The 23657-nt window shown below is 43.3% G+C and overlaps 1 protein-coding gene and 1 long non-coding RNA gene across 3 annotated transcripts in view; one reads left to right on the top strand and one right to left on the bottom strand.

The window, feature by feature from the left end:
• The window catches only part of PHACTR3 (phosphatase and actin regulator 3), a 104580-nt gene that overhangs the window by 7810 nt on the left and 73113 nt on the right, over positions 1–23657 (bottom strand). For both annotated transcript variants that reach the window (XM_027442922.3, XM_038166232.2), the window contains 2 exons: positions 19717–19870; positions 463–518 (listed from right to left, as the gene is read on the bottom strand). In XM_027442922.3, coding sequence (XP_027298723.1) covers positions 463–518; positions 19717–19870 — 210 coding nt within the window. The remainder of the gene's footprint in view (positions 1–462; positions 519–19716; positions 19871–23657) is intronic.
• Positions 20199–23657, top strand: part of LOC139999251 (uncharacterized) — a 225352-nt gene continuing 221893 nt past the window's right edge. The window contains exons 1-2 of the long non-coding RNA XR_011804594.1: positions 20199–20319; positions 20442–20488. This is a non-coding gene — a long non-coding RNA (uncharacterized lncRNA). The remainder of the gene's footprint in view (positions 20320–20441; positions 20489–23657) is intronic.

The following is a 23657-nucleotide window of genomic DNA, read 5'->3' as shown; positions in this document are numbered from 1 at the left end:
ATCTCAGACGATATTTCTTTGTCTTGTCTTTGGGAATGTCCTCACACCTCTGCAAGGATGCTTTGTCTATTCCACTCTAGTCTTGTACAGTTTGCCATGGCAGTCCACAGCTTGAAAAATGACAGTCCAAAGCCTCATTGTACTGTGTGACACTAGGATGCTACTCCTTTCTCAGATATCCATAACAGTATATTCACATATAAATGTGAAATAATATATTCACAATATAAATAATTTGAAAACTGAAAATTGAACAAGGTACTATTTTCTGTACTAAATGGCACGCCTGTGTAAATTCTGATTTCTGCAATACTTGAAACCCAGGGCATGTTAAACATGAAAACTTTTAGGTACAGAAAATAATCACAGTGAATGAATTTCTCTATAAAAGAATATGTTCTAGAAATGTAATAATCAGTTTCAACAAATATATATAAAATAATAAAAGAAAAAAGTACTCACGTTTAAGTATATTTCTTCTTTCTAGCTCTTCAACAGCAGGTCTTTGGCTGAGTCGCCTACGGAAAAACACCAAAATCACATTTTGTACCATGCTTGTTCTTTGGAAAGTCTGCAGTATTCTGAGTTCTGGTTGGTGTTTTCCTTGTGTTTGTGGGTAGAGGGGGAATACAAAATCCTTCTGCAGGACTCAAGAGAAAAAAAAAAAAGGCAAGAATCTCAGCACCAGAATGCTTTCTTGTATTTGCCAATGTCAGCAATGCAGACAGAAGTTCTCCTCTAGTTTGCTCTGCTCTTGGTAGAATTCTTCCTCATAATGTGCATCCTTTTCACCATACTTTCCAGACAGTCAGTTGGAACCAGTGCCCTCCAACAGTTAAATTCACTCTCAAGGGGGTGTTTAAGGTGGTTATCAAAGGAGTTTCACAGTGATCTTCTGTAGCTCACTCCTTCTACCTTTTAATCTCACGCAGCAGCAGGCTTCCTCTTTTTCTAGTAACAGCAGTGATGCATCCTGACAAAATGCAGGCTTGCCAGAAATAAAGCTTTCCTGTGGTTTCCCGACTACACGGTTAATAGACCAATCCAGCAGCTACCCTCCTGCCTGCTGTATAAAATTCGTGTGCTGCTCACAGCCTCATGCTGTCTGAACAGAGTGTCTTATGCTGTTTCACCTCCCCTTTCAGTAGTGCTGCTTCAGGATTGAGTCTTCAAATCATATGATCAGTGCCACAGTGATTTTATTCTGCATACTAAATGAGATTTCCCCATGAGACACTGCCAATATCTGCAGAGAATCTCAGGTAATCGAAACCCTCCCCTAGGCAGACACACACACACTACATTTGCTAGCTTTAAAGTAATAATTCAGCAAACAGATCAGAAACAGTTCATGATGCTTTCTGGCCTGCATTCTGGCAACATCAGGGATTCTCATCGTCTCCTCTGTGGCAGGTTTTACAAAGCCAGAGACTGAAGTTACAGAGACAAAGAAATACTCACAGCAGGGACCACACTGCAAAATACGGTTGCAGTAATTACCCTTTGCTGTGTACAGAAAATAGAGGAATAATAATAAATGCTATAGCAAGATCTGTATTTTATCAAATACACAAGAAATGAAAAAATGAAGTAACTGTTATCAGACTGTTAAAGAACAGGTAAAAATGCCTAATTCTAATTTCTCCTGTTTTTGTAAGCCTTACCAAATATATCTTTAGCATCAGCTCTGTATTCATACTTTCAGATCAACAGCACAAAATATGAATGCCACGCCTTGTCCGTTTCTAATTAATTTCTTTGTGATTACTACAAAGGCCAAATTCTGCTCTCATCTTCAGCAACAAGAATGCATCACAACTACTATACCAGATTTACACCAACAGAAAACACAGATGGTGAGCTCTTGTACTTGAAACACCTGTAGCCTAATGCTCATTCTTCTTACCTAACACCATGTATCACCTAAGATTTTTCTCTCAGTCTCTTTTTTACAGAATAATGAGACAGATACTCCATAATGGAATTTGCAATAATCCAAACTGAAATGCTGAATGATTCTGAAATGCCCTACTGAAGTATTAAATATACATTTCTAATTCCTGTTACTCCTTCGCTTCTCCCTCCTCACTCATTTCCCTCCATATCTCAGAAATGATACCGCTCTGACTAGGCTTTGTTTGAAATAGATTAATGTGCATTTTATAATATAAAACAGGGAAGAGTAACTAACTCTGAGAGTTTATCTGGAAATGAAATGTCCACGCGATTTACTGATCACATGTCGCCCAGTCAAGCCAGTTGTAATTACAACCCTTCCATGTAAGATTGATAGATTCTCCCTGAATCTGTACATTACATTTCAGAGGCCTCCTTTAAACTGAGGGATTAAAAGCCTAACAGAGAATGATTAAAGCATAATAGGTACGAGAATACATATGTCTATTGAATGCTCTGTATAGTTTTGCATATATTGTTACTGTATTTATGTTGGTTAATTATTTAAAACCCTATTTCTTTTTTGACTTCGATAAATATGTGGTAGGTGTGCAGACATAACATATTTCTGTGCGCACCCTCAGTTTTTCCCACAACACAAGTAAAAGGTGCAGATACACACACACACATATATAAATATCTATGCATGACAGGGCACTGCATTTTTATTTGAGTTTTTCAGAGATGTAGACCACACTTTCAAGCTTTTTTACCACATCCACAAAACCAGAAGTGGTCTATTTTTAAATATTAAGTTCTACCAGGGAAGCTGTGTAAAAACACCACGTACATTGAGCATCATGATAAAATAAGAAAGTGGGTACACTACTGACATCTGTTTTCATCACTTTTTGTTTCTACCTGTTATATCATTTTTTTCTGTATGGAAGAAACCTCCATTTGCTGTAAAACCCCTCTTGCCTGCTTTCTCTGCCATGACAGCTATGCTGCACAGTAGCTGGGCCCAGCCAGCACTGCTGCGCTCCCAGGCAAGAGGGAAATGTAGAAAGATGGTGGAGGTGAAGGACTCCAGACATGTGCACCAAGGGCTTCTGACCACACTGGGGGGAAGCAGCTGCGAGAACAACTCGTCTGAGGAGGCCACACATCTCTGCTGAGCTGCACTGTGGTAAATCAGGCACTGTGGGGCTCTGTGAACTCTCCTGTGTTCTATGCACCATGTTTTGGAGGTTTATTTATTTAATTATTTCTCCCACACTGTTAAAGTACAAAGTCCCACCGCTGACAAAAACAGAGAACATCCCCCTTGAGAAGAGCTCGGTGCCCTTCCTCTCAGAAGCTGTGCTGTGGAGAGGCGGCGCCATTTTGGAAAAACCACGCCTCAGGGCCACCTGGCCTAGGGAATGGCATCCTGTCTCTCTTCTCACCTTTGTTTGAGAGGAACAAGACAGAAGGCAGGTACTGAGAGAAACTATGACTCCAGAGAGGGGATGCTCAAATCCCCTGTACTTAAATAAAGGGAAACTCCAGCAGAATAATCTTCTTAGCAGTCTTTTTACTGCAGCCAGAGGATGGTGTAAGCACTGGACACAAAGAAATCTTCATAAAGGCTAAGAGATGAACCCCCAGTGCCATGATCTCCACAAACTGTGCACAGAGAGGACTTTGAAATACAGAACCCCAGGCCATTCTGAGGCAAAGTGCTGGCTTGTTTCCTCTGGTTTCAGCAAACACCTGCCTGCACCTGTGTGAGGGTGGCTGCAGGGCTCCACCCTGGGCCCAGCCCACACCCAGCCTGGGCACCATACTGCCTCCCGGCCCTGTGGGCAGGAGCTGTGCAAGGGCCTGAGGTGAGGCTCCACCACCACTGCAACACTGTTGTGGCTGTAGCTGTGGATGCAGATATGGATACAGTCATGGACATCGATGGGTGAGTCCCGTGCTTTCAGTTTCTGTTGTTTTAATGTGGAGACTTTTGGCCCTGCGGGGGCTGTATCTCTGTGAGGTAACTGTAAACTTCGCTGGGAGCGCTAATGTAGTGCACCACCTTGGTCACTTCAGAGTAGTGGTTTGTTTTCAGTTGAATGAAATTTAGTTGCATTTTTTTCTGTTACTGATTAATCTGATTAATGCTGTTGTGTTTTTGAGAGATATTAAGATCTAGGTTTGGGGTTTGTTTGCATTACCTGCTCAGGCAGAAGTGTTTCGTCTGAGCGCCTCTGTAGAGCCAGTAATTTTTGCAAGGGTCTTTAAAACTTTCTTGAAAACTGAAGTAGCCAAGTCCTGTTTCTGTCCAGTTCCCATATAATATAAATGTCATCAATACTACCATATTTTGTCTTAGCTCCAGAAATTTACTTTCCCCCTGATTTACACAAAAGGATGCCAGGAGCAGAGGTAAGGGAAGGTGAATCTGAGGGAAACTCAGGGAAACTGAGCAGGACTGGAGGCACCAACGTGATTTCCTTGTAAATGGTGTTTGGATGTGGTCCAGAGTTTGCTATAGATGTGCCATTGACAGTCTAAGTCTAGACTGAAGTATTGAATCAAAAATTTGAGTATTTTCTTCTAAAGAATGGTAAAGTCATCTCTGTGAGTTTGGGGTGCTGGGTTGTTTGTGGGACCAGCTGTTTCTGAAGCTCAAAAAAAGTAACAGCTTACATGTTATTGTTGTTCTATGCAAAACAAACATAAACCTTCAAGCAGCAGGTGTTCTTCAGCTGTTTGAAGTTTGAAAGCTGTTCTGGGATGTATTTTCAGAATGTTTTCATCAGTAATTGCTTGGATTATGTGGGCTTGAAAAGTGGATAAATGTACATATTTGCTTAATCCCATGTCTCGGTGCAGTGCCCCTCCTGAGGGCAGAGGAGCAGGCTGGGGCAGGATAACAAAGTCAGCCGTGGCTGGCCCTGCGAGCAGCCTGCAGGTGTGGCCATGTGTGCTCCCGGTGGCAGAGTACCCCAGGTGTTGGGAGCCCACACGTGGCCTCAAGACGCTTGTTTTCTCCATCCAGCGTGCACATGGGAATCCTGTGAGGTTCATCAATGCTCCATGTTGGCTCTGAGAGGGGCAATGAATCTGTGCGTGTCTGGCTGTTTCCCTTGATGTACATGTGCAGTGCTTAATCGTGGCAAAACAATTCTATGAAAACAGGCTGCCTGGGGGATAACAAGCACAGCCCCCACTAACCTGACGGCTGGGGAAGTCTCTCTTGGCTGGTCTGGTGGAGTGGACTGCAGCCCTCCCCTGCCAGAGTCTGGGTTGAGGTCCCACTGACTACGATGTTGGACATGTGTGTAACAGTGGACCCTTTCAAGGGGAAAGCCACTAATTGCTTGTCCCCTCTGGAGCAAGGTCACATGTTCCTGAGCCCAATAATTCTCACACGTGCCTGTGGTTGCTGATCAATATTTACTTCACACAGTCAGATTCTCCTTCACATTCAAAGAAGTGAATGTCTTAGCAGCAGCGTTACACAAGGTTGATGGCATTGGGCTGTTCCAGGTGACTGAATCCCCAGGAGTCTGGGGATTTGCGTGTCCCTTGGATCCCAGGGTCTGCTATCAGATGGGCAATGCATCAATATGTCTTACAAGCAGGAGACTCTGCCAAGTTCTCTGTCCTCATAGTTAACCTTAGCAATATCTGCTTTGTCCGTTGTGGGAACTACACCTCTGCAAAGCTGCAGCATGGTGTGCTGTCTGTGGGCTTGCAGGCATGGGCATAAAGCAGCTGATGAAAGACAAAGTGGGAACAGGTGCAGCCCACCCGCGTGCACATGGGGTTATGCTGATTACTGACACCTCAAACACTCCATCCTGTCCAACTCCTCTTGCTAGTTTGCAGGATCTCAGCTGTCCAACATGTGCTAGCAAGTGTTTGGCAGGAATGTTTTTGTAATGGAATCCATTACAAAATGCTTGTGTTCTTGGTTTATGAGGCTTCTTAGGTCCCCTAAATGTGTTCATGTGTTCCTTTGTTTCGCAAATGTATTTCTGGATAGTGTCTGCTGCACAGTATCTGTATGATATAATTGTCATAAAACTGAATTTCTTTTAGATTTATAGCTGAAGCCAAAAAAAAAACAAAAAAACACCACACTTTGGAATCCTTTTTCTGCTTGCCTTTAGCGATGGTCATGTGTATCTGATAAAGTTTGACAAAGGGAGGGGGAGGAAGGACTTGAACATGTGCGTGTGCCCGTGAACTCCGCACTGACAAGTGCACAATCAATCGAGCCTCCAGTAAGCGAGCTGTAGCTGGCAGCAATCACATTGATTGTCTCTTGCGGCAGGTACTTCTGCAGAAAGAGTTTGGAGGCTTGGGAGGGGTGGGTCCCCTCTCACAGTAGATTTCCAGCCCAGTGGGGAAACGGGAAAGGGTGGAGGAACGGGACAGCCCTGTGCCACCTCCTCGTGAAGCAGCTTGTGTCTGCTGCCCGTCAGGAGAGAGAGGCTCTGTCTCTTAAATTGGCATCTCTATTATCAGAACATCGTGTTCAATTCAACAAGAAGTTTATTTTCATCCTTCCTATAAGTGACTGTGAAGAGGATATGTGCCAGAGCTTTGAGTCACCCACACACTGAACCGTGGCAGTGCAGCACTGCTTGCAATGTATGATTACGGGTAGTAGTAAATCCTTGGTAGGAGGGACTTGCCTTTTACAGTCTTTTCTCTGTACAAAATTAGAAGGCAGGCACTGAAACAGAAACTTGTTTTCACCCCAAGGCAGTTCTGGAGCACGTAAAAAGTGTTAGCTGTGTCGTGCCAGCATTTCCCATAACAGGATAAAAGTAGTTGCTATTCTCTGATAGTAGGAGGCTTGAGAGCATTATGAAAACGGTGAGTTGGTATGGTCAATTCTGCAAGTCACGTGCCAAAACTATGCTGGTTTAAAAATGACTGATATTAGCATCTATTCTCCCTCATGAGGTATTTTTTTTTACAATATTATTAAAAAATAATAATAATAAACTGCCTTTGTTTACCCAGTGCAAGATGCTGGATGAATGTAGTGACCATGTATCTCATCTTAATTATGTATCTTACTCATTTGTTTGGCTTTCAGTTCTGCCTGGCTTTGCAAGTCAGCAAGAGTTCAGTTAATTATGTCGGCCCTCACCTCCCAGGCAATTACAGGTGTCTGTTATTATAGTTTCTCTGACAGAAGCCCTGCACTGAGTAGTTTAGATTTCAGTTAGAATAAAAGCCAGTCTCTTGCCCGGCGTGAGGCTGTAACACAGCTCAGGTACCATTGCCCCTTGTCCCTGAGCGACCCACATCCTTGTGACAGGTTTGCTGTTCTGTGGTGTTGCTTAAGGATAAGCAGTGCAGGCTGGAATACACCAACAGAGTCAGTGTCTAATTAAGTGAGTGGATTCAGCTGGAGGAGGCGATACGGTAATCACTGTTCACCACCTGTGAAAGCCCTGCTGCATTTGACCTTTGGCTTGGTAGATTTTCCTGGAGGTGTGAAGAAGAAAGGTTGGGTGCAGCTGGAGCACGGAGCCTGTCTCTCAGTTCAAAGGCCTGCCGCAAGGTTTGGTGAAGATGCTGAGCATCCTCCCATCGCCTCCTGGAAGCTTTTGTTTCCATACCTCTCTCAATGTGCAGCTGAGGACTCTTAGATGATGTTGTGGTGTATTCCGGGGCTGACATACGGGTTTGGATTTTCAGCTCAACTATTAATAAACAAGAGCCAACGTGGTTAAGTTCTGGTGTAAATGGAATAGCTGGTGGTTATTTCAGAGCAGGAGGTTCCGTCTCTCCCTTCCATGTGTTCCCCCACGCTCAGTTTAACAGAGCTTTTAGGTGGTGGCTCTGTCCTGTTTGCAGCACAACTACAACATTTACTCATTAGGGTGATGAAAGTACAGCTGATTATTCAGCCAGCGACATGCTCAGAGGTAGTTTGAGCATTTCTTTTCACAGCAATGTCAGTGTGAGCAGCAATACCACTCGCTCTTGCTTCAGCCTTGCCTTGCAGCTGGGCAAGGATCGGGTTTGGGGAATACATTCAAGCTAAAAATAGCTCAGCGAGAAAAACTGCTGAAAGAACATGCTCTTCAAATTACAGCACAAGCGGTGCAGGCTCCCAGTGCAACTCCTGAGCTGGAGGCTGATGAGGGCTCAAGGGTGTGTATTAAAATATATGTTGAAGGGTCTTCTGACTGAAACCGCATGCCGGCTATGATCTAGGTCACACTGTGCAGGTCACTGAAAATGGTGAATAATGTTTTGTTGCAAAGCAATACATTTTCTTAATATTTTTCTCTGAAGCAGGAATAAAACTCTGGAGCCCAGTGTTCCTCCAGGAAAAAAAAAAAATCAGTATTACATATCTCAGGCAAATTGAGAACATTGTGGATTTGATGCTTGAGGACAAGCAAACAAAGGGAATGATAATAAATCCTAGGGGGTTAGCTCTATCCCATTATCCGTGTATTAGTTTTTATATTATTTTAAATAAAGACATCTGTCCCTGCTGAAGTGATGCTAAAATCAACTCTGATAGCAACTGCTTGAGAAACAGCAGGGAGCCTGCAAGTGGCTCACTGGCAGACCAGAAGCAAGTCTTAGCCCTGCGGTAGGGCCTCCCATTTTATTAAGACCTTCTGATATTCCTAGTGGGACAGTTATGTACTCCTGGGTGCTTACTGAGTAATGATATGTTTAAAAAACAAAACACTTTTTCATTATTTCTTTTTTTAACTTCACTGTATAAATGATGCCTAATACAATGCCTCTGCTTGATATACCCCAGAGAGACTGGGGCTGGATTGCCAGCCATCCCTGAGCCCTGTAAGAAATGAGGCATCTCTAGGCTCATGAATCCTCTTCCCACACAGCCAGGAATGTAATTTCAGTCACTGCAGTCAGAAGGAATGGGAACAGGGGGCCAAAAAGACAGAAGACATGTCAATTTGATCTGTAGCACAGGCTACGTTTCAGACTGCATCAAGTAGAGAGATGGAAGTGCCCCGAAATGTCCCGAGCTCAGCTAGGGTGTTCACTGCTGCACAGCCAGTATTAAGACCCTGCAATACTGTCCACTTATATAGTAACAGTTGCCACTATAAACAGATGTGATTGCAATATACCACTGTGGATTTGGGTCACTGGAAGAAATCACAGCTGGATTTGCAGAGAGTAGACAAAGAAATGTTGGTATGCATCACTTGTCAGCCTGCCTCTGCTGACTGTATGTAAATTCTCCTCCACCCTGTCAATTAGTGCAAAATCACTTGAGAAAAGCCGTTCTTGCCAGGGATACAAGCTGCTGAGAATCTCCCCAAGCAATGTGAGCACTGTGGAATATACTTCCCTGCTCCCAGTAACATGTATCCTTATGAAAGAGATGCTTTGGCAGTCTGCAAAGCCTGTGAAGCAGCGGATAAAGAGCTGCAGGTGTACTGGCCTTTGCAAAGTGTTGCTTAAAGCAAGAGTTGACTCCACAGCTGGTGGTTTTGAGCAGGGTGAGCCTCCTAACCCGGCAGCTTCCAGCCCTAAGAGGATGGGGGGCATGGCGTTGTGCTTTGCAAACTGGTTGTAATGTCAGGCTTTATGCTGAGGGATAGCTTTCTTAATCGCTGAAGTAAATTAAGGCAAACAGTTCTGTCTTGGCTTTGTGTAATCCCTAAAGGAGAGGGTAAAAAATGACGATTCCTAAAATTGCAAATGCTTCCGGGATAGACAGTCCCTCGTGGGACCGCGTGCGTGAGTGCACACCTGCCACCAAATGGCAGGGATCTCTCTGGGAACTCTCTCCCTGGCAACACAAGCTCTTTCTAGTTCTCTGCTGTCACTCACCCACACAGCATCTCCAAACGGATGGGATATCCCTGCCAGCGTGTCACCATCTGTTGTACTTGTTTCTGTTCCTCTCGTGCATGCTATTGTTAGCCCAGCATTACAGCACAGCTAGGCCTGCGGCATGTCCTCCTGCTGTCATTAACCAGGGCTGGCCTGAGCCACGCAGCCTTTGCCCACAACACACTCTGAATCCTATTTCATTACTGCATTGATTTTTATTTTATTTTAATCTGTTTTTCAAAATCAGAGGTTATCTGTTCATTTTCAATGCAAAGGCTGTTCCTGCCATCAGTGTGCGGAGTGTAATGAGAAATTCCACTGATAGCTTGAAGATGTGGCTGGGTACCCCACCAGGTCCTCTGGTCACAACAGGAATAATCATCAGTTCTGTAGTTATTTTGCCAGCGTACCTCTCACTGCTCTGAAAATTCAGTTCATGTGATTATCCCTGTTGTGGCAAAGCATCTTGTCTGAAAACACAGACTTGCAGACCTTCTCCAGGGATGTATTAAATTCCATCCCTGCCACCCCAACCTTCCTGCCCTGCTCACCCTCGGCACGAAGGCTGCCATTTCCACACACCTATCATTGTTAGCTCTTTCCTTCTTGTTGTACAGGCCAAATTCTTTAAGGGTAATTACATGGTGTCTCTAAATACAACTTTCCTTATGACATTAGTACTGGTCTATTTAATCTTTTCTCGAGAAGGAGGGTTTCTCCCATTGGGTGGTATTTGAAAGCACTGTAGCCACTCCCTGTGATAATTACAGTAATAAGGCTGCAGTTTAGCCTGTCCAGAAAATGGCTTTTGCAGACACCCTCAAATTAGGCTAGGCTCCTTGCAATAGACCAGCTGCTATCAGGAGAGACTGTTGTCAGATCGTCGCTCTTAATTTTTAACGTTATTGCTAAAAAAAAATGATGAACTATTAATTCATTCAGACTTTAATTTGCTCAATGAATATGATCATCCCCAGCAAATGGCAGTGGCTGCTCATCTGTGAGCCACGTAGTCTTGATTTTTGAGGGCTTTTTTCAGCAGTGAGGCACTTGTGTTTTTATTCTGCTATTTCTGTCTTGGCCCAGTAGTACTTTGTACCATTTTAATAAAACAAAATTGTTACATCTTTGTACAACACTAAAATAACTGGACTGAAGAAACCTGTTTCTATATGATTTAAGACTCAGATTTACCAACATGCTGGGCGTGTTTCCCAGCTGCCTGGGTAGTCCTCAGCAAAGTGGGTTTTCAGCTGAAGAAGGTCCCTAAGCTCAGAGGGTGTTGTCATGTTGTCTGTTTCTTTTTCACTTCACTGGGTAAATACTTGAACGTGGATTGATAAAGGACTGAGCGTCCTTTTCAGCCTTTTGATGTGTGACATGACAGCTACAGGGAAAAGATAGAAAATAAGGATTTCTAGGGGAAAAAATTGTCTTGAGTCTGGAGAGGTCAGGAAGCATGCTGCCCACTTGGATTATTTAACATCTTGAGAAACAGATACTGAAAGAAACCTGCAGTGCTCTGTTTGACCCAAGTAGGTCCCAAGTTGTATACAAAAAAATAAAAACAACCTCAGCAGGAGAACCCCCACAAGACCTGATTATATAGCTGCAGCTTGCCAGGTGGGCACAGGCAATAAAATCAAAAAGATTTAGCTAGAACTACGTTTGAATAATTGATATGGCTGTACAGTATTTATTAAGTAATGTTTGATTAAAACCAGAGACCTGTTCTGACCCGTTTCCTTCCCTTTGCCTATTTTCTAAAAATTTATTTCCTTTACTTTTCACCCCCTAACCTTCCCTAAGATTATTTCAGAAAGGTAGAAACTGTGCTACACTGACCCAGTTTTGCCATGTGAAAGTGGCAAGCCCAAGCCTCTGTTCCTGAATGAATGAGGCCACAGAATTTGTGCTCAGAGCTGCAGGAGGAGGAAATGGTAGGAACTGTATTTGGGGGGCTAGCAACATCAATGCATTAGCTGCTGCTTCCTTGGATTGTTTCTGGTGAGCCAACAGGTTTTGTCACTTGTTGGTAGAAAGTCTAAAAACATGCTTAAATTCTTCGTGCAAAGGTGCAGATATCTCACCTGATGACACAGCCCCACAGCTCAGTGACAACCTCCTGCTGCTGTGGTGCTCGCTGTAGGCCATGCAGGTAAGTGTGTGCAAATGTGATTCCACACCTAAAGAAAGTTTCTTTTTCCCTTCTCCTATCTAAAAAACACCACAAATTTTTGTGAGAAGTAAATTCTAACTGTTTGAGTATTCTGTAAGCAGCTCACAGCAATAGGTATGATGAACATCATTTATATCTACTCTACAAATAAAGTTGGCTAGGTTTGAAAGAAAAGGGGATGGGGGGAGCAATGCAAACCTCTTGTCTTTTGTTCTTATATGATTTGAAGTGGAAAATCTGAAGTTGGGTACGTTAAAGCTGAAAAACATGCAGCCAAATCCCCTTCAGGCTTAGGTTTTGCTTATACCAACTGATAGTCTTTCAGCTACGCACTGCCTATCTTGCTTCTGTTTGCACTGCATTGCAGTAAGTGCTTGGCATTAACTGCAAAAAGCATTTTTCCTGAGTTTCATGAGCAGGTTAAGACAAAAACCTAACCCAAAGTAATCTCACAGCGACCACCCCCCTAAAATGGCAAGGGCTGCCACCACGAATGCTTGCATTGCCACCTGACACACAACTGCTGCAGCACCTTGTTCTGGGCAGGTTTTTGTCATAGGACAGCACAAATGGCTGGGACAAGCAGAGCAGCCGCCTTTTGGTGTCTATTGATTAAGTCCTGCAAATTAAATTAAAGCAATTTCTTTCTGTAATTACTTGTGTTGCAGATCCAAACCAGCTTAAGGACCTGAATGATAATCTAGTGTAAATTGAAGCGCTACAGAACACTCCTGGCTTTATGCAGATTTCCATTTTGTTCCATGACTGCCTGTCACTTTACAACAGGGCTGGGGCCCAGATCTTCAGGCATATGCTGATGCCTAGTTTTTCAGAGGGGATCTGAGCCCAAACACATGATGCTATTTGTAGGCAGTTTGGCAGGGCAAAACACACACTATTTTCTTCTCTAAAAATATTTTTCCTTATTTAATTACACTTGCTTTAGCAGTTCTCCTGCAAGTTTACTTATATAACTAAGTTCCCTTGTAATACATTGAACTGTTTTTTTTTTCTTTTATTATTATTTCCAGTTCTACATGTGCCACTTACGCTAAAAGACCAATTCAAGGAATTGACTCTGTGTCCCAGAAAAGGCCCTCAATACTGCCTTCTGTGTTTACACCTGCTGCTCTGCTCTTCCCTTCCCTGCTGTGCACTGACCTGCTGCCCTTGCCTTCACAGTGCTGTGGAAAACATGTTTGACTGTGAATTCCCAGCACTGGAGTCAGGGAACTAGAACAGAGCAGTATAAGGAGATGGTCTTCCCAGAAGGAAATCTTTTATCGGCAGTGACCCAGTCATGTGAAACTTTCTCATCCCCAGGCAGAATTAACTGCCCGCTGCCATGCTTCTTCAGCACATCTGCACCAAGTAAACACCCAAAAACACCCTGTCTTCAACAGGAGGTACATGCTGATTCCTTAGAGATGTGAACGTGCACTAAGAACAGCTTTGAGTCGTGCACAACGTGCAGATCAAAAACTAACACATGGGACTAAATCCTCACTGTTGTAACCCTTTATGAAAGAACTACTGTGTTTAAATTTTTATTTATTTTTTTTTCCCAAGCATTCAGTGGGCTGCTCTGATACAGTAAACTGCTCTTTTGGATCAGCTGCAGGTTGTAGCTCTTGCCTAGGGCTGATAGGGTGTTCTGTAATTAATTGTGCGTGTATTGTGCTTCATTACTAAAGCAAGCAAACACCGCTGGTTAAAGGGTTTCTGTCTGGAGGATCTGTTATGGTCACACACTCACGGGGCTGGGTTTGTTACTTGCTGATCAGGGATTCACATTGGTGAAGTTCATTCTATTCTTGCAAGTATAATAAACGAAAGGGAACAAGGGCTACCTTTCTCAAGAGCTCTTCAGCCCTAAGAGAAGGGACAGGGTGGTTAAGGTATGTCATGTACAGTTATTCTTGAACCTCTTCAAACACACATATTTGAGCTGCACAGCAGCTCGCGTGAACCTGAAAAACACCGTAAACAGGAGGCTAAACTGACTCATCGCTTGGAGGCATCAACAGACCTTGAGCTTTGTCTTTCCTCCTGATTTTTATCCTTGAAGACCGCCTCAGAGGAACTCTGGGAGCAAACACCTCTTGACTGCAAGGCCAGTCACTGGGTACAGAACGGGATTTCCAGCTGTGTCAGTGCTTGACTCTGAGAAAGAACACGGGGAACATTAATGCCTGTGGGACCCGAATGTCTACGTCCTGGAAACAGTCCTGAAATACCTCAGTCATTGCTTGCATTTCTGCCAGTCCTTCAGACTTTCCTGTCTTTCTACTCCTCTTCCCCCCAGTACATATATATTTTCTGTAGCCTGAAAAACTGAGTCCATAATGGAGAAGAGGCAAAACATGGAAAAAAAAAAAAAAATCACAAATCCTCCCATAGCACCAGCTCTAAAAGCCTTTGAGCACTGTGCAAGCTGTTAATAAAACAGCACAGCCTTGTGAAACATGCCACAAGCAGCATCTCTGTGCAAATCTCCAGCAGCATCCCCCCAGCCTGCCTGCTGCCAGGGTGTCGTGGGGCTGGGAGGGCAGGAGACTCCCTCGGCTTGCACGCACGCCCCCGGAGCCAGAGTGCAGCTCTAAACATAGCTCCTGTCACGTGCGAGGAGCCAAGGCTGCTGCAGACGCCCACGCTGCGCTCACTGAGGTTATTTTTAGCATTGGTGACAAGGTAACCTGGATGATTCCTGCCAAATGAGGAGGACATATATTAAACTGTACACAGCCAATTAGCAGTGACAGACGATCTCTTCTTTGTGCCTGCCCTTCTGTCTCTGAAATAAATCTGTGCCGTGTCTTCCCAGCCAGTCTGAAATTATGATCTGAAATTGGGGCAGTTCCCCAACTCCTACTCTAGCCAGCGGGAGTTTAAGCACAGTCAGGGCTTCATTTTAAAAGAAAAGAAAACACAATACACAACCAAAAAAATAAAATAAAATAAAATAAATTCACCTGCAGATTGAATTTTAGGCCAGTCTCTAAACTGGGCTAAGTTCGGTGCCTTCAGTCTTCTGCATTAGGGCTACTAGTAGTTTGTACCTCTGTCCCCCTTTGATCAAATACAGGTGAAATATTCCCCAGAGCCCTGTGAATTCAGCCCACTTTCTCTCGGGAGGGCTGATGTCTTTCCAGCGAGCAAAGCAGTGCTGAGACGTTTCCGTGAGGAAATGGTGCTGCACCTGCTCTTCCTGGGAACAGGGCACAGTAGGTAACGTTTCCCTTTATTGCTGCTCTGTGCTGGACTGTCGTGCTTTATGCTGTTAGTTTGCAAAGCTGAAATGCTGTTTGCTTGGTGTTGCTCTGGCTTCAGAGGCACTGTGAACTTCATGCTTTGTTACGTGAGGCTGACCTCCAGACCAGGGTCTGCATTTAGCTACATCTGCAGTTCCTGGGCAAGTTAATTTGCCTTTCAAAGAACCTTAGGGCAGCGCTAGAACTACAGATGCCCAGATATGGTGAAACACTGAGTAAAGCTACCTCTTTTTCCAATTTACATTGTTATGAAACCGTGCCCCAGCATCATCTGCTTGTCCATACCAGGATTTTCAATATGATTACACTCAGTTGTAGGTGCTTGAGTTTTGGTTCCTCTCAGAGTCCACGAATCTGTCATTCTTCCTGCTAGACTCCTTTTATGCCCACACTGCTGTATCAGAATTCCCATCTCCATAATCTTTTAAGCGCTGCTTGATGCGTCGTGTCTACTTATGCAAATATCCAAGGAGGTGAAACAGAACATGAAGTGAAAATTACAAGTATAATCTTTTCCGGGAATTCATGTTTTCACTGAAACACTAAGTAATAACGGAGTGTCTTTAACTGTGGTTAGACAAAGTGTGCTCAAGAAGTATCAGCCACCCAGGCAGTTCAAACATGAACTTTCTAAACAGTCAGATATCAAACTTAATTAAACAACCCCTTTTCCTGCGTCATTTCTCAGTCTAGCAACTATTCCACACCTCCAGGTCTCAGCTTAAACCCCTTCCAGAACAAAATGAGTCTGTACGGCAGAAGGCAGTTATTGCAAATAATCGTACTTGCAGATGCCTTTCCTGCCTCTTGACACAAAGAGCTCTCAATTCACTGAATTCCACTGAGGGCTTATTATCTGCGCTCCGAACACATAATAATTGGAAACAAGACCTGTTGGGAGCTGGAGTATCCAAATCTCCGTTGTCTAATGCACAGTAGAATATTGCAGGCACATGCTGGGGCCTGGGGCACTGGGGATGCATGAATTAGTAAGAGAAAACATGACTGGAAAGGGAAATCTGGGGAAAATGGAATACTGCCATTTTGGATGGAGGCAGAGGGAGAAGTGCATGTTTCCACGGCAACAAGTGGTAGACCAATTTGGCTTGGGAGCGCAGGAGATGGGAAATGTGCTTTTGAAAAGCAGCAGTGCACATAAATGAATCCACAATTCTGTACTCGGAGTGCTGTCAGTCAGTAGTAAGTCTGGAGTAAGTGGACTTGCACTTCTGTAAAGGTAGAATCTGGCCCAAAAGATTTAACAGAACTCCTTGTGCTTTTTAGAAGGAATGGGTTAGACAGTAAGGAAAAATAAGCATTTCATTTAAGCTTTGGTTGCATAAACACTCATGAGCGTGATAGCAGAGTTGGCTTTCTTGCCAGATTCTCAACTACTATTGAAATGTTTTTCAAGTAGAACCACTTTAAAAAATACAGCGGTTTAGAGAAAATGCTGTTCTTTTGTCTCCCCATCTTTTATGTTACTTAGACACTGTTATTTGGTATATTTTGCACATTATATACGTCAGCACAGCTTTCCCCCCAGACTACAGAGCTAGGCTGTGTTAGATGTGAGAAAGGCAATTTTCTAGACCGCTATAGGCTTTCACATCCCTACAAACAAGCGGTAAAATATTGATCTTGAAAACAACTGCCTGTTTACTTGCTGTTCTTATGCAGACAGCCATTGAATAACAACTCTCTAATCTGCCCGTACATTATTCTCTTGTGCGAAACGACAGGTCTGCAGCCTGATGGTACATGTAGATTCATATCTCAGCAGGCAAGTCCCATTGCTATTATCAAAGCATTGCCAGTACAGCAGCAACGTGCTCTAATCTGCATAGGTAATGGCAAAACCGTACAGAGAGCACACACAGCTCTTGGATCCCGACTGCCTGGCAGTACTTCACACCTGAGTGCTCAGTGGTGTGTTGCTTAGCTATAAACTTCCAAGTTGCCACATCTACAGAGATTAAGCCACGCAAGTACCATTAAATGAATAAATGTGAAGACCTCAAAATCTCACTCAGGATTTTCACTCTTCTTCCCCGTGTGGTTATGTTTCAATGCTACTGCCAGGTTGTGCTCTGAGTGGGGGCTCTGGGGTGGTCTGGGTTTGGGGGCTTGAGAAATAGTTAGAAACTCCAGAGGGATGTATCTAGTGCTTTGACTCTTTGGCCCTTACCAGTACCCATTTTTAGGATTGGGATTTATTAGTATTTTTTGGACATGTACTTGATTTTGCTGGTGTAAATATTTTCCTGCATGTATCCATCACCTGAGCTTGTCTGCATGGTCACGTTCTATTCTGGTGGATGAGTTAAGAGCTGAGCTGAGCTCTGCCAGCGCACATATGTGCTGGAAGTTGTGTGGGAGATTGCTTCCAATCTGTTTTGCCATTCCTGGCTATCCCAGCAATCTCTGCACCGTCTGTTCCCCAAGATGCACGGAACCTGCCACATTCCAGAAGGAAGGAGCGAAATGAAAGCCTGTTTTCCAGCCTTTGGAACAAAGGTGGCTTTTAGCCATCCTCTTGACATTACCATTGAGACTAATAGCCTGCACCACAGCTTGCTCCATAAGATTGTAAGAGACAGATCTTTCCTGCATTTATCCATAAACAGTACATTTCCTGGCTTCTGGTGATGACCAGTTCTTTTTTTCACCAGTAGAGTAGCTTCCTTTTAAAATCCTTGTAATGTGCTGACACTTGACTTGAGTTATGACTCCTTTATAATAATTCTCCAGGCTCATTATTAAGCAAGTTAAATAGGAAATGAAAAGAAAATGATAAAGCCTCAAGCTGCAATTCCATTAGACCTTTCACACTAGGGGAAGGCAGGCTGTGTTGCAGAGAGGTGACCTTCCAGGCATTTCAGCAACACAAAGTGTGGCTGGCTGGCTAGAAGAGAATCTTCTTGCTCAGTGAATATTCTGTGATGGTCCAACTGTTTTTTAAGAATGCAGTAGGATGGAAACCTTTTTTTGTGTGTTTTAGAGCCATAAAATTAGGTGCCTGACCAATGAAGACATTTCATAAGCAATTAAGTGGCCAAAATACTGGAATTAACAATGTCAAAGTGCAGCTTGAAATGTTTTTGTGAAATAAATACACAACATTAGATGAGCAAGGCCGTGATCAAGGTCTATTTTCTTTCCTAAGATGATGGGTATTAATGTGGCACATCCATAACTGGTTCTGGCTGTAACTCTTGGAACTCAACATAAATTGGTATGTGGTATTTTCTGCTTGTATGGGGCGTACATATTTTTTGTGACAGGAACTGTCATCTGCTCTGTCTTGTGCAGTCCCTCACACCACACCATTCTTCTTTGGGTGTGAAGTGCTACCATGCTACAAAGAATGAACAGCAGCTCCTGAGACTGGAGGGCAGTGATTGCTCCATCTCCAACATTGCAGGGCATCATGAACTTTACCACAACTCTCATCTACATTCATTCAGCAGCTCATTTCCTAGCTGAGGGCAAGTGTGGTGATGGCAGTGTTTCCTTCCGCAAGCTCTGGTCTGTAAGGACTCACGCTTTGATCCATATGCATGTCTCTCATTCCCTGTCCCCTGAGGTAAAGTTTAATCAAATGCATACACATGAATAAGCTAGCCTAAATATCAATAAATGTTTCTTTCAGGAGAGGCTTGAGATATTAAATATTTAATAAGCCTCAAAAATGAACTTCTGTTCATGTTTCTCAATTTGATTCCAAGCATTTTGGCGGCAAGCAGTGCGCGCTATCCCAGTGTGGGCAGGCACAGCACACATTATTTAGCACTCCACTTTGTCTCATCTAAAATATTCATGTTTTCAGATATCCAAACGTAGCTCTTAGAGGGGGAAAAAAACAAACCACATGCACACAAAACAAATGGTGCAGTCTGAGCCTCACAGTCACCCTAAATCTTTGCTCTAGGCCGGCTGCCACAGTCATGCTATTTCTCCCACAGCTCTACCCTGTTGCCCTGGTTACTGATCTAAACCAGACCATGCCGACCATCCCCGCTGTCCCTGCAGCTGGGCTTGCACAAACACCTAACCCACGCATGGGCAATGCTGCTGAAGTTCCTGCTTAAAGCAGAAATACAGCCACCAATCCACCCAGCAGCTTTCCCTTCTTCAAGTAAGAATATGCAGCTACAGAAATTGCCTTTGTCCTCAAATTCAGCTGGTGCTGACAAGGCAAAACCAATACATAAATATATTATGAAGTTAAAGTACTACCCTTCTTGGAGGACCTCAGCAATCTTAATTACATCAGCAGAGCCACAGGTAAATCTGGCAGAATTTTATCCCCTCCAGTGACTTCTGTCTTGTTTTACATTGAAATCAAGGGATTCCGTACAGAAGAAGCAGTTAATTTTTTTTTATGTGACTGATTAACAGCTGAAATGTGATATGTTGGTTTGTGATTCATGGCAGAAAACGGGTTCATGGGTGGGTGCTAGTTTCTCGTCTGACAATACTCAGAGGCCATTTCATTGGACAGGGAGGTTCGTCCCCATTCTTAGATACACTTACTTTGAGAGCTTCATTTCAATTTGCTGCCGGATTTCCTGTCTTTCCTCATCTGTCCTCCTTGGGAAAATATTCCTGTCTTCCAGCTCCTGCTTACTCGGTCTGTTTCGTAGTTTTACTGCCAGCAGTTCTTTCTTGCATTTTCTTGGCAAAGTACCTGGGGCATGGATTGAAAAGGAAGATATTAGAAAGACAGTTCCTGGAGATGAAAAACGTATCAAGAGTGGGAAAATATAGAGAGACAGCAACTTTTATGTTAGCCTTTGTTAGCATTATATTAGTCCTTATGTTAGCAGTTTTACACACTAGTTTGAGCAGTGCTACAGTTGTGCTTGTGAACAGGGCTCAGATGCAAAACTGCTTACAAATGCAGAAGGATCATGTTATCTTTATTGCCTTTATCAGCAAGCAGTGCTCTCAGGTGAAAATTATTTGCAGCTGAAACATGATTCACATCCCTAGTTTAGAAATCAAAGGCTGTGCATCTCGCCTCAGCCTTTCTTGCCTCACCTCAGCCCTCTGAGCACCCCTGTAGCCCAGAGGAACCCCAGTTCCCTGAATCATTTGCAGAAGGATGGGATGGCTCTGGGACGTGTGACCCCTTGGGTGAGCAGCAGGCATAACCAGTGACAGGCAGTGATAACTGAAACAATCAAAGTTGTTGCTTGCTCACTGTGCATTTTTATATGTACTTATAAATATATTTTTAACATCTTTGTGCTTTTCAGGCATAGAAGATCAGAGTTGTGAGCAGACACTGTGTACAACATTAAATGTAAGCAATTGCTTATACCTGCTTCCTGTCCAAGGTGACAGTGTGCCGTAACAGAAATTTAAATCAATACTGTACTCCTGACATCGGGCCTTTCTTTCTGAAGAGAGCAGGGGAAAATATTCCAAGGAGTGAAAGAGAAGGATGTGTTTTATGGCAATTTGCAGAATGTGGCAAGTTAATTGGACATTTGGGCAATGCAAGACAAATATTTATTGTGATTGCATGACCCGTCGTGCTTATTGTAAAATGGGCTGATGCATGTTTTCCATCAAAAAAGCTGATCTAAAGCATTGCCATTACAAAAGAATTCTTTGTAGGAGGACATGCAGAAGCTGCTTTCATTAGGAGTTTACTGCTCTTTAGTGTGCTGGATGCTGAGTCCTCGCTGCTGCCCCTCTGGTGACATTAGAAGCGTCCTTTCACTCTTGCTGCAGGGAATTGGGTTTGAGCTCAGATGTTTTTCTCTCTCTTCTGTAACTCTTGAGACTTAAGCATGCTAAGCAAGTGAAAATTGAACTTCTGAGTTTATAAATCTATTTTGCCATGTGTTTGGAAAGACAATAAAATGGCTGTAAGCTTTAACTGCTTGCAAAGAAATCAGTCTTCGTTCTCAAGTGCAGATTGGAAGTGTGAGGTGAAGTCTGTATCTGCCAAGGGGTGGGTTGCTCATGATGGGGGGAAAAAAGAAGGATGTGCTACCAAAACCAATGAGCTGCTGAGTCATCCCAGTAGGGCTGTGGTCTTCCACCAATCATACTACAGGGAGGTTGTAGCAAGCAAATTTACACTAGGCTTCTGTTTGCTGCTACTGCCTTGTACTGGCCCTTCTGTTGTCCAGTCCAGGACTTCAGCAGTCTGAAAACGACCCGTGCAGAGTGGCACCACTCAGGTGGGGCTCAGTCTGTGCAGAGCTCCTTGGAAGGAAACAAGGAAGCTCTACATGTGCACGTTATTTTTTTTTTTTGGAATGTGCACTACATGGTTATTCTCCCATTTGTCAGTGACAGCTGAGGTATGAGCCTGCTCCCATCAGGCTGTTATAAAACTACCTGCCGTGCCATACTAGATCTGATCTTTGAGTTATGGGAGAACAAGGGCTAGAAACACAGCGATTATTTGCACGGATGAGGTCAGAGCTCATTTTCTGCTGTCCTCATCCCATTGAAGGTCAGCTGAAACTTATGCTTTGCAGATAAAACACTGGACGCTTTTGCAGGAAGTCAGTTTTTGAAGCTGATGTGGAACCATTGACTTAAGCTAGCTCAGTGTGTTCCCCAGAGGCTTGTATTTCAAAGTGAGGTGGAATAATGCAATGTTTTGCTTGAAACAAAGTAAAACGAAGCTGCTCCTTAGGGCTCTGTCTACTCCCAGGCTGCTCCACTGCACACTTAGAAAGTCTACTACTTTGTGAAATTAAAAACACAAATCATATCTGAAAAACCTCAACTTTAACCCAAATCCTGCTGTGGTATTAGAGGAACAGAGAGCATACAACTCACACAGGATAAGCCGTGCTCACTTCATCCAGATGTTAGGATTTCTAAAAGGCTTATGCTATAGCCACTCCCATGGTCCATATGCACTGTGCACTGATTAATCTTTAGGGTATTTCACCAAATAAAAATGCAAGAGATCTGGATTAAGCTGATCTGATAGTCTAAGGAGCTGTTCCCCATGCCTGACCAATTGGTTTAATTCCTGAAAAATAATACCTGCTGGGCAAAATGAAAGGAGGGAGGTGATGTTACCCCTTTTAGGAAGATGTGCCAAGAAACACTGGGTAGTTGGTCCATTTTCATCTTGACTGACCCACTAGTGGCCAGTTCTGTTATTCCACCTCCTGCAGAAACCAGTATCTGATGTTTCAGAATTAAAATCAACAAATAAACAAAAACAAGAAGGGGAAAAAATATTAAAAATAAATAAATAGGAAATAAAGCCCCAAACTAGTTTATCTCCATATCCATCGTCAGCACCCTGAGACAAAATCCTTCCTGATCACTATCTCGGTGGAAAGTGAATCTGCAAATACCCTCATCTGTTTTTGTCAGTAAGACACCTTCAATGCCACTGCGTCCCATGACCAAGCTATCTCAGGCAGGATCTTGGCTGTGGCCTGTTACACAATTTATGGCAGCTCAGCTAGGTCAACAATAAGTGCTTTGAAAATTCACACCTTTTCCTGCTTGGTCTGCAGATTCCTGACAAAATTTCCTGTTTTAATTCAATTGAATCCTGACATTTAATTTCCTGTATGTTTACTGTTCTTTCTATCAAGCAAAAGGCAAATCCGAATACTGCATGCTGATGGAAAGACCTTGTGCACACTAGTTATCAGCTCTAGGCTACATGAGAGTAAGGTTATTTTTAAACAAGACTACCATCTCACCTTCTAATTTTGAAAGGTTTCAAAGAGCTATGTATTCACTACAGTGCAAATTGAAAGCAAAGATATAATTCTTTGCTTTTTCAGCATTGTGTGTGACCTGTACCAAGCTCCGTGTACCTGTGGGGCTGTTGCAGTGATACACCATGGCAGCAGCAGTGGTGAATCTGGAGACATGCTAAGGCAGTACACTAATTGTAATTATTTTTTTTTTTTGATAGCTTCATCTCATGACTTGCAAACCAGCACAGATTTATTTATTTATTTATTTATTTATTTATTTATTTATTAAAATAGGAAAAACCTGGAGTTTTTCTGGAAATTATTCTAGTGCTATCCCTGTTACTACTGCTTCTCTCCTTCCCTTCTGAAATGCAAACAGATGGATTTGAATGGTTGCTGGCATAAGCAGTGCCACTAGTGTAAAAACCAGAAATGCCTTGCTCGTGTCCCAGTTTGCTTTGCATAAATGGGCAGCATCATATCTCCAAAGCTTCTTTCTCCTGGGTGGAATAACCATCCCACACCAGGAATTCTGTGGATTAAGCCACCATTTGCTCAGCTTCCTTGTACCCATCCATGGCAGCCTCCCTAGACACCAAACAGCTGAAACCTTGCATGGCCTGGATTTATGTTGTGCCCCTGAAATATATCTGAACTCCACCACTATAGAAACTGGGTCTTTTGTAAATGCATATTTAGAATGTGGTAGAACAACATACGTCCAAAAAAAAAAAATGGGAACAGAGGAGAGGACAGAAAAAAACTTAATGATCTCCAGCT

The sequence above is a fragment of the Anas platyrhynchos genome, chromosome 21 (genome assembly GCF_047663525.1).
Source record: "Anas platyrhynchos isolate ZD024472 breed Pekin duck chromosome 21, IASCAAS_PekinDuck_T2T, whole genome shotgun sequence".
Taxonomy (NCBI): domain Eukaryota; kingdom Metazoa; phylum Chordata; class Aves; order Anseriformes; family Anatidae; genus Anas; species Anas platyrhynchos.
This window is presented reverse-complemented; position numbering and strand designations above follow the sequence as displayed.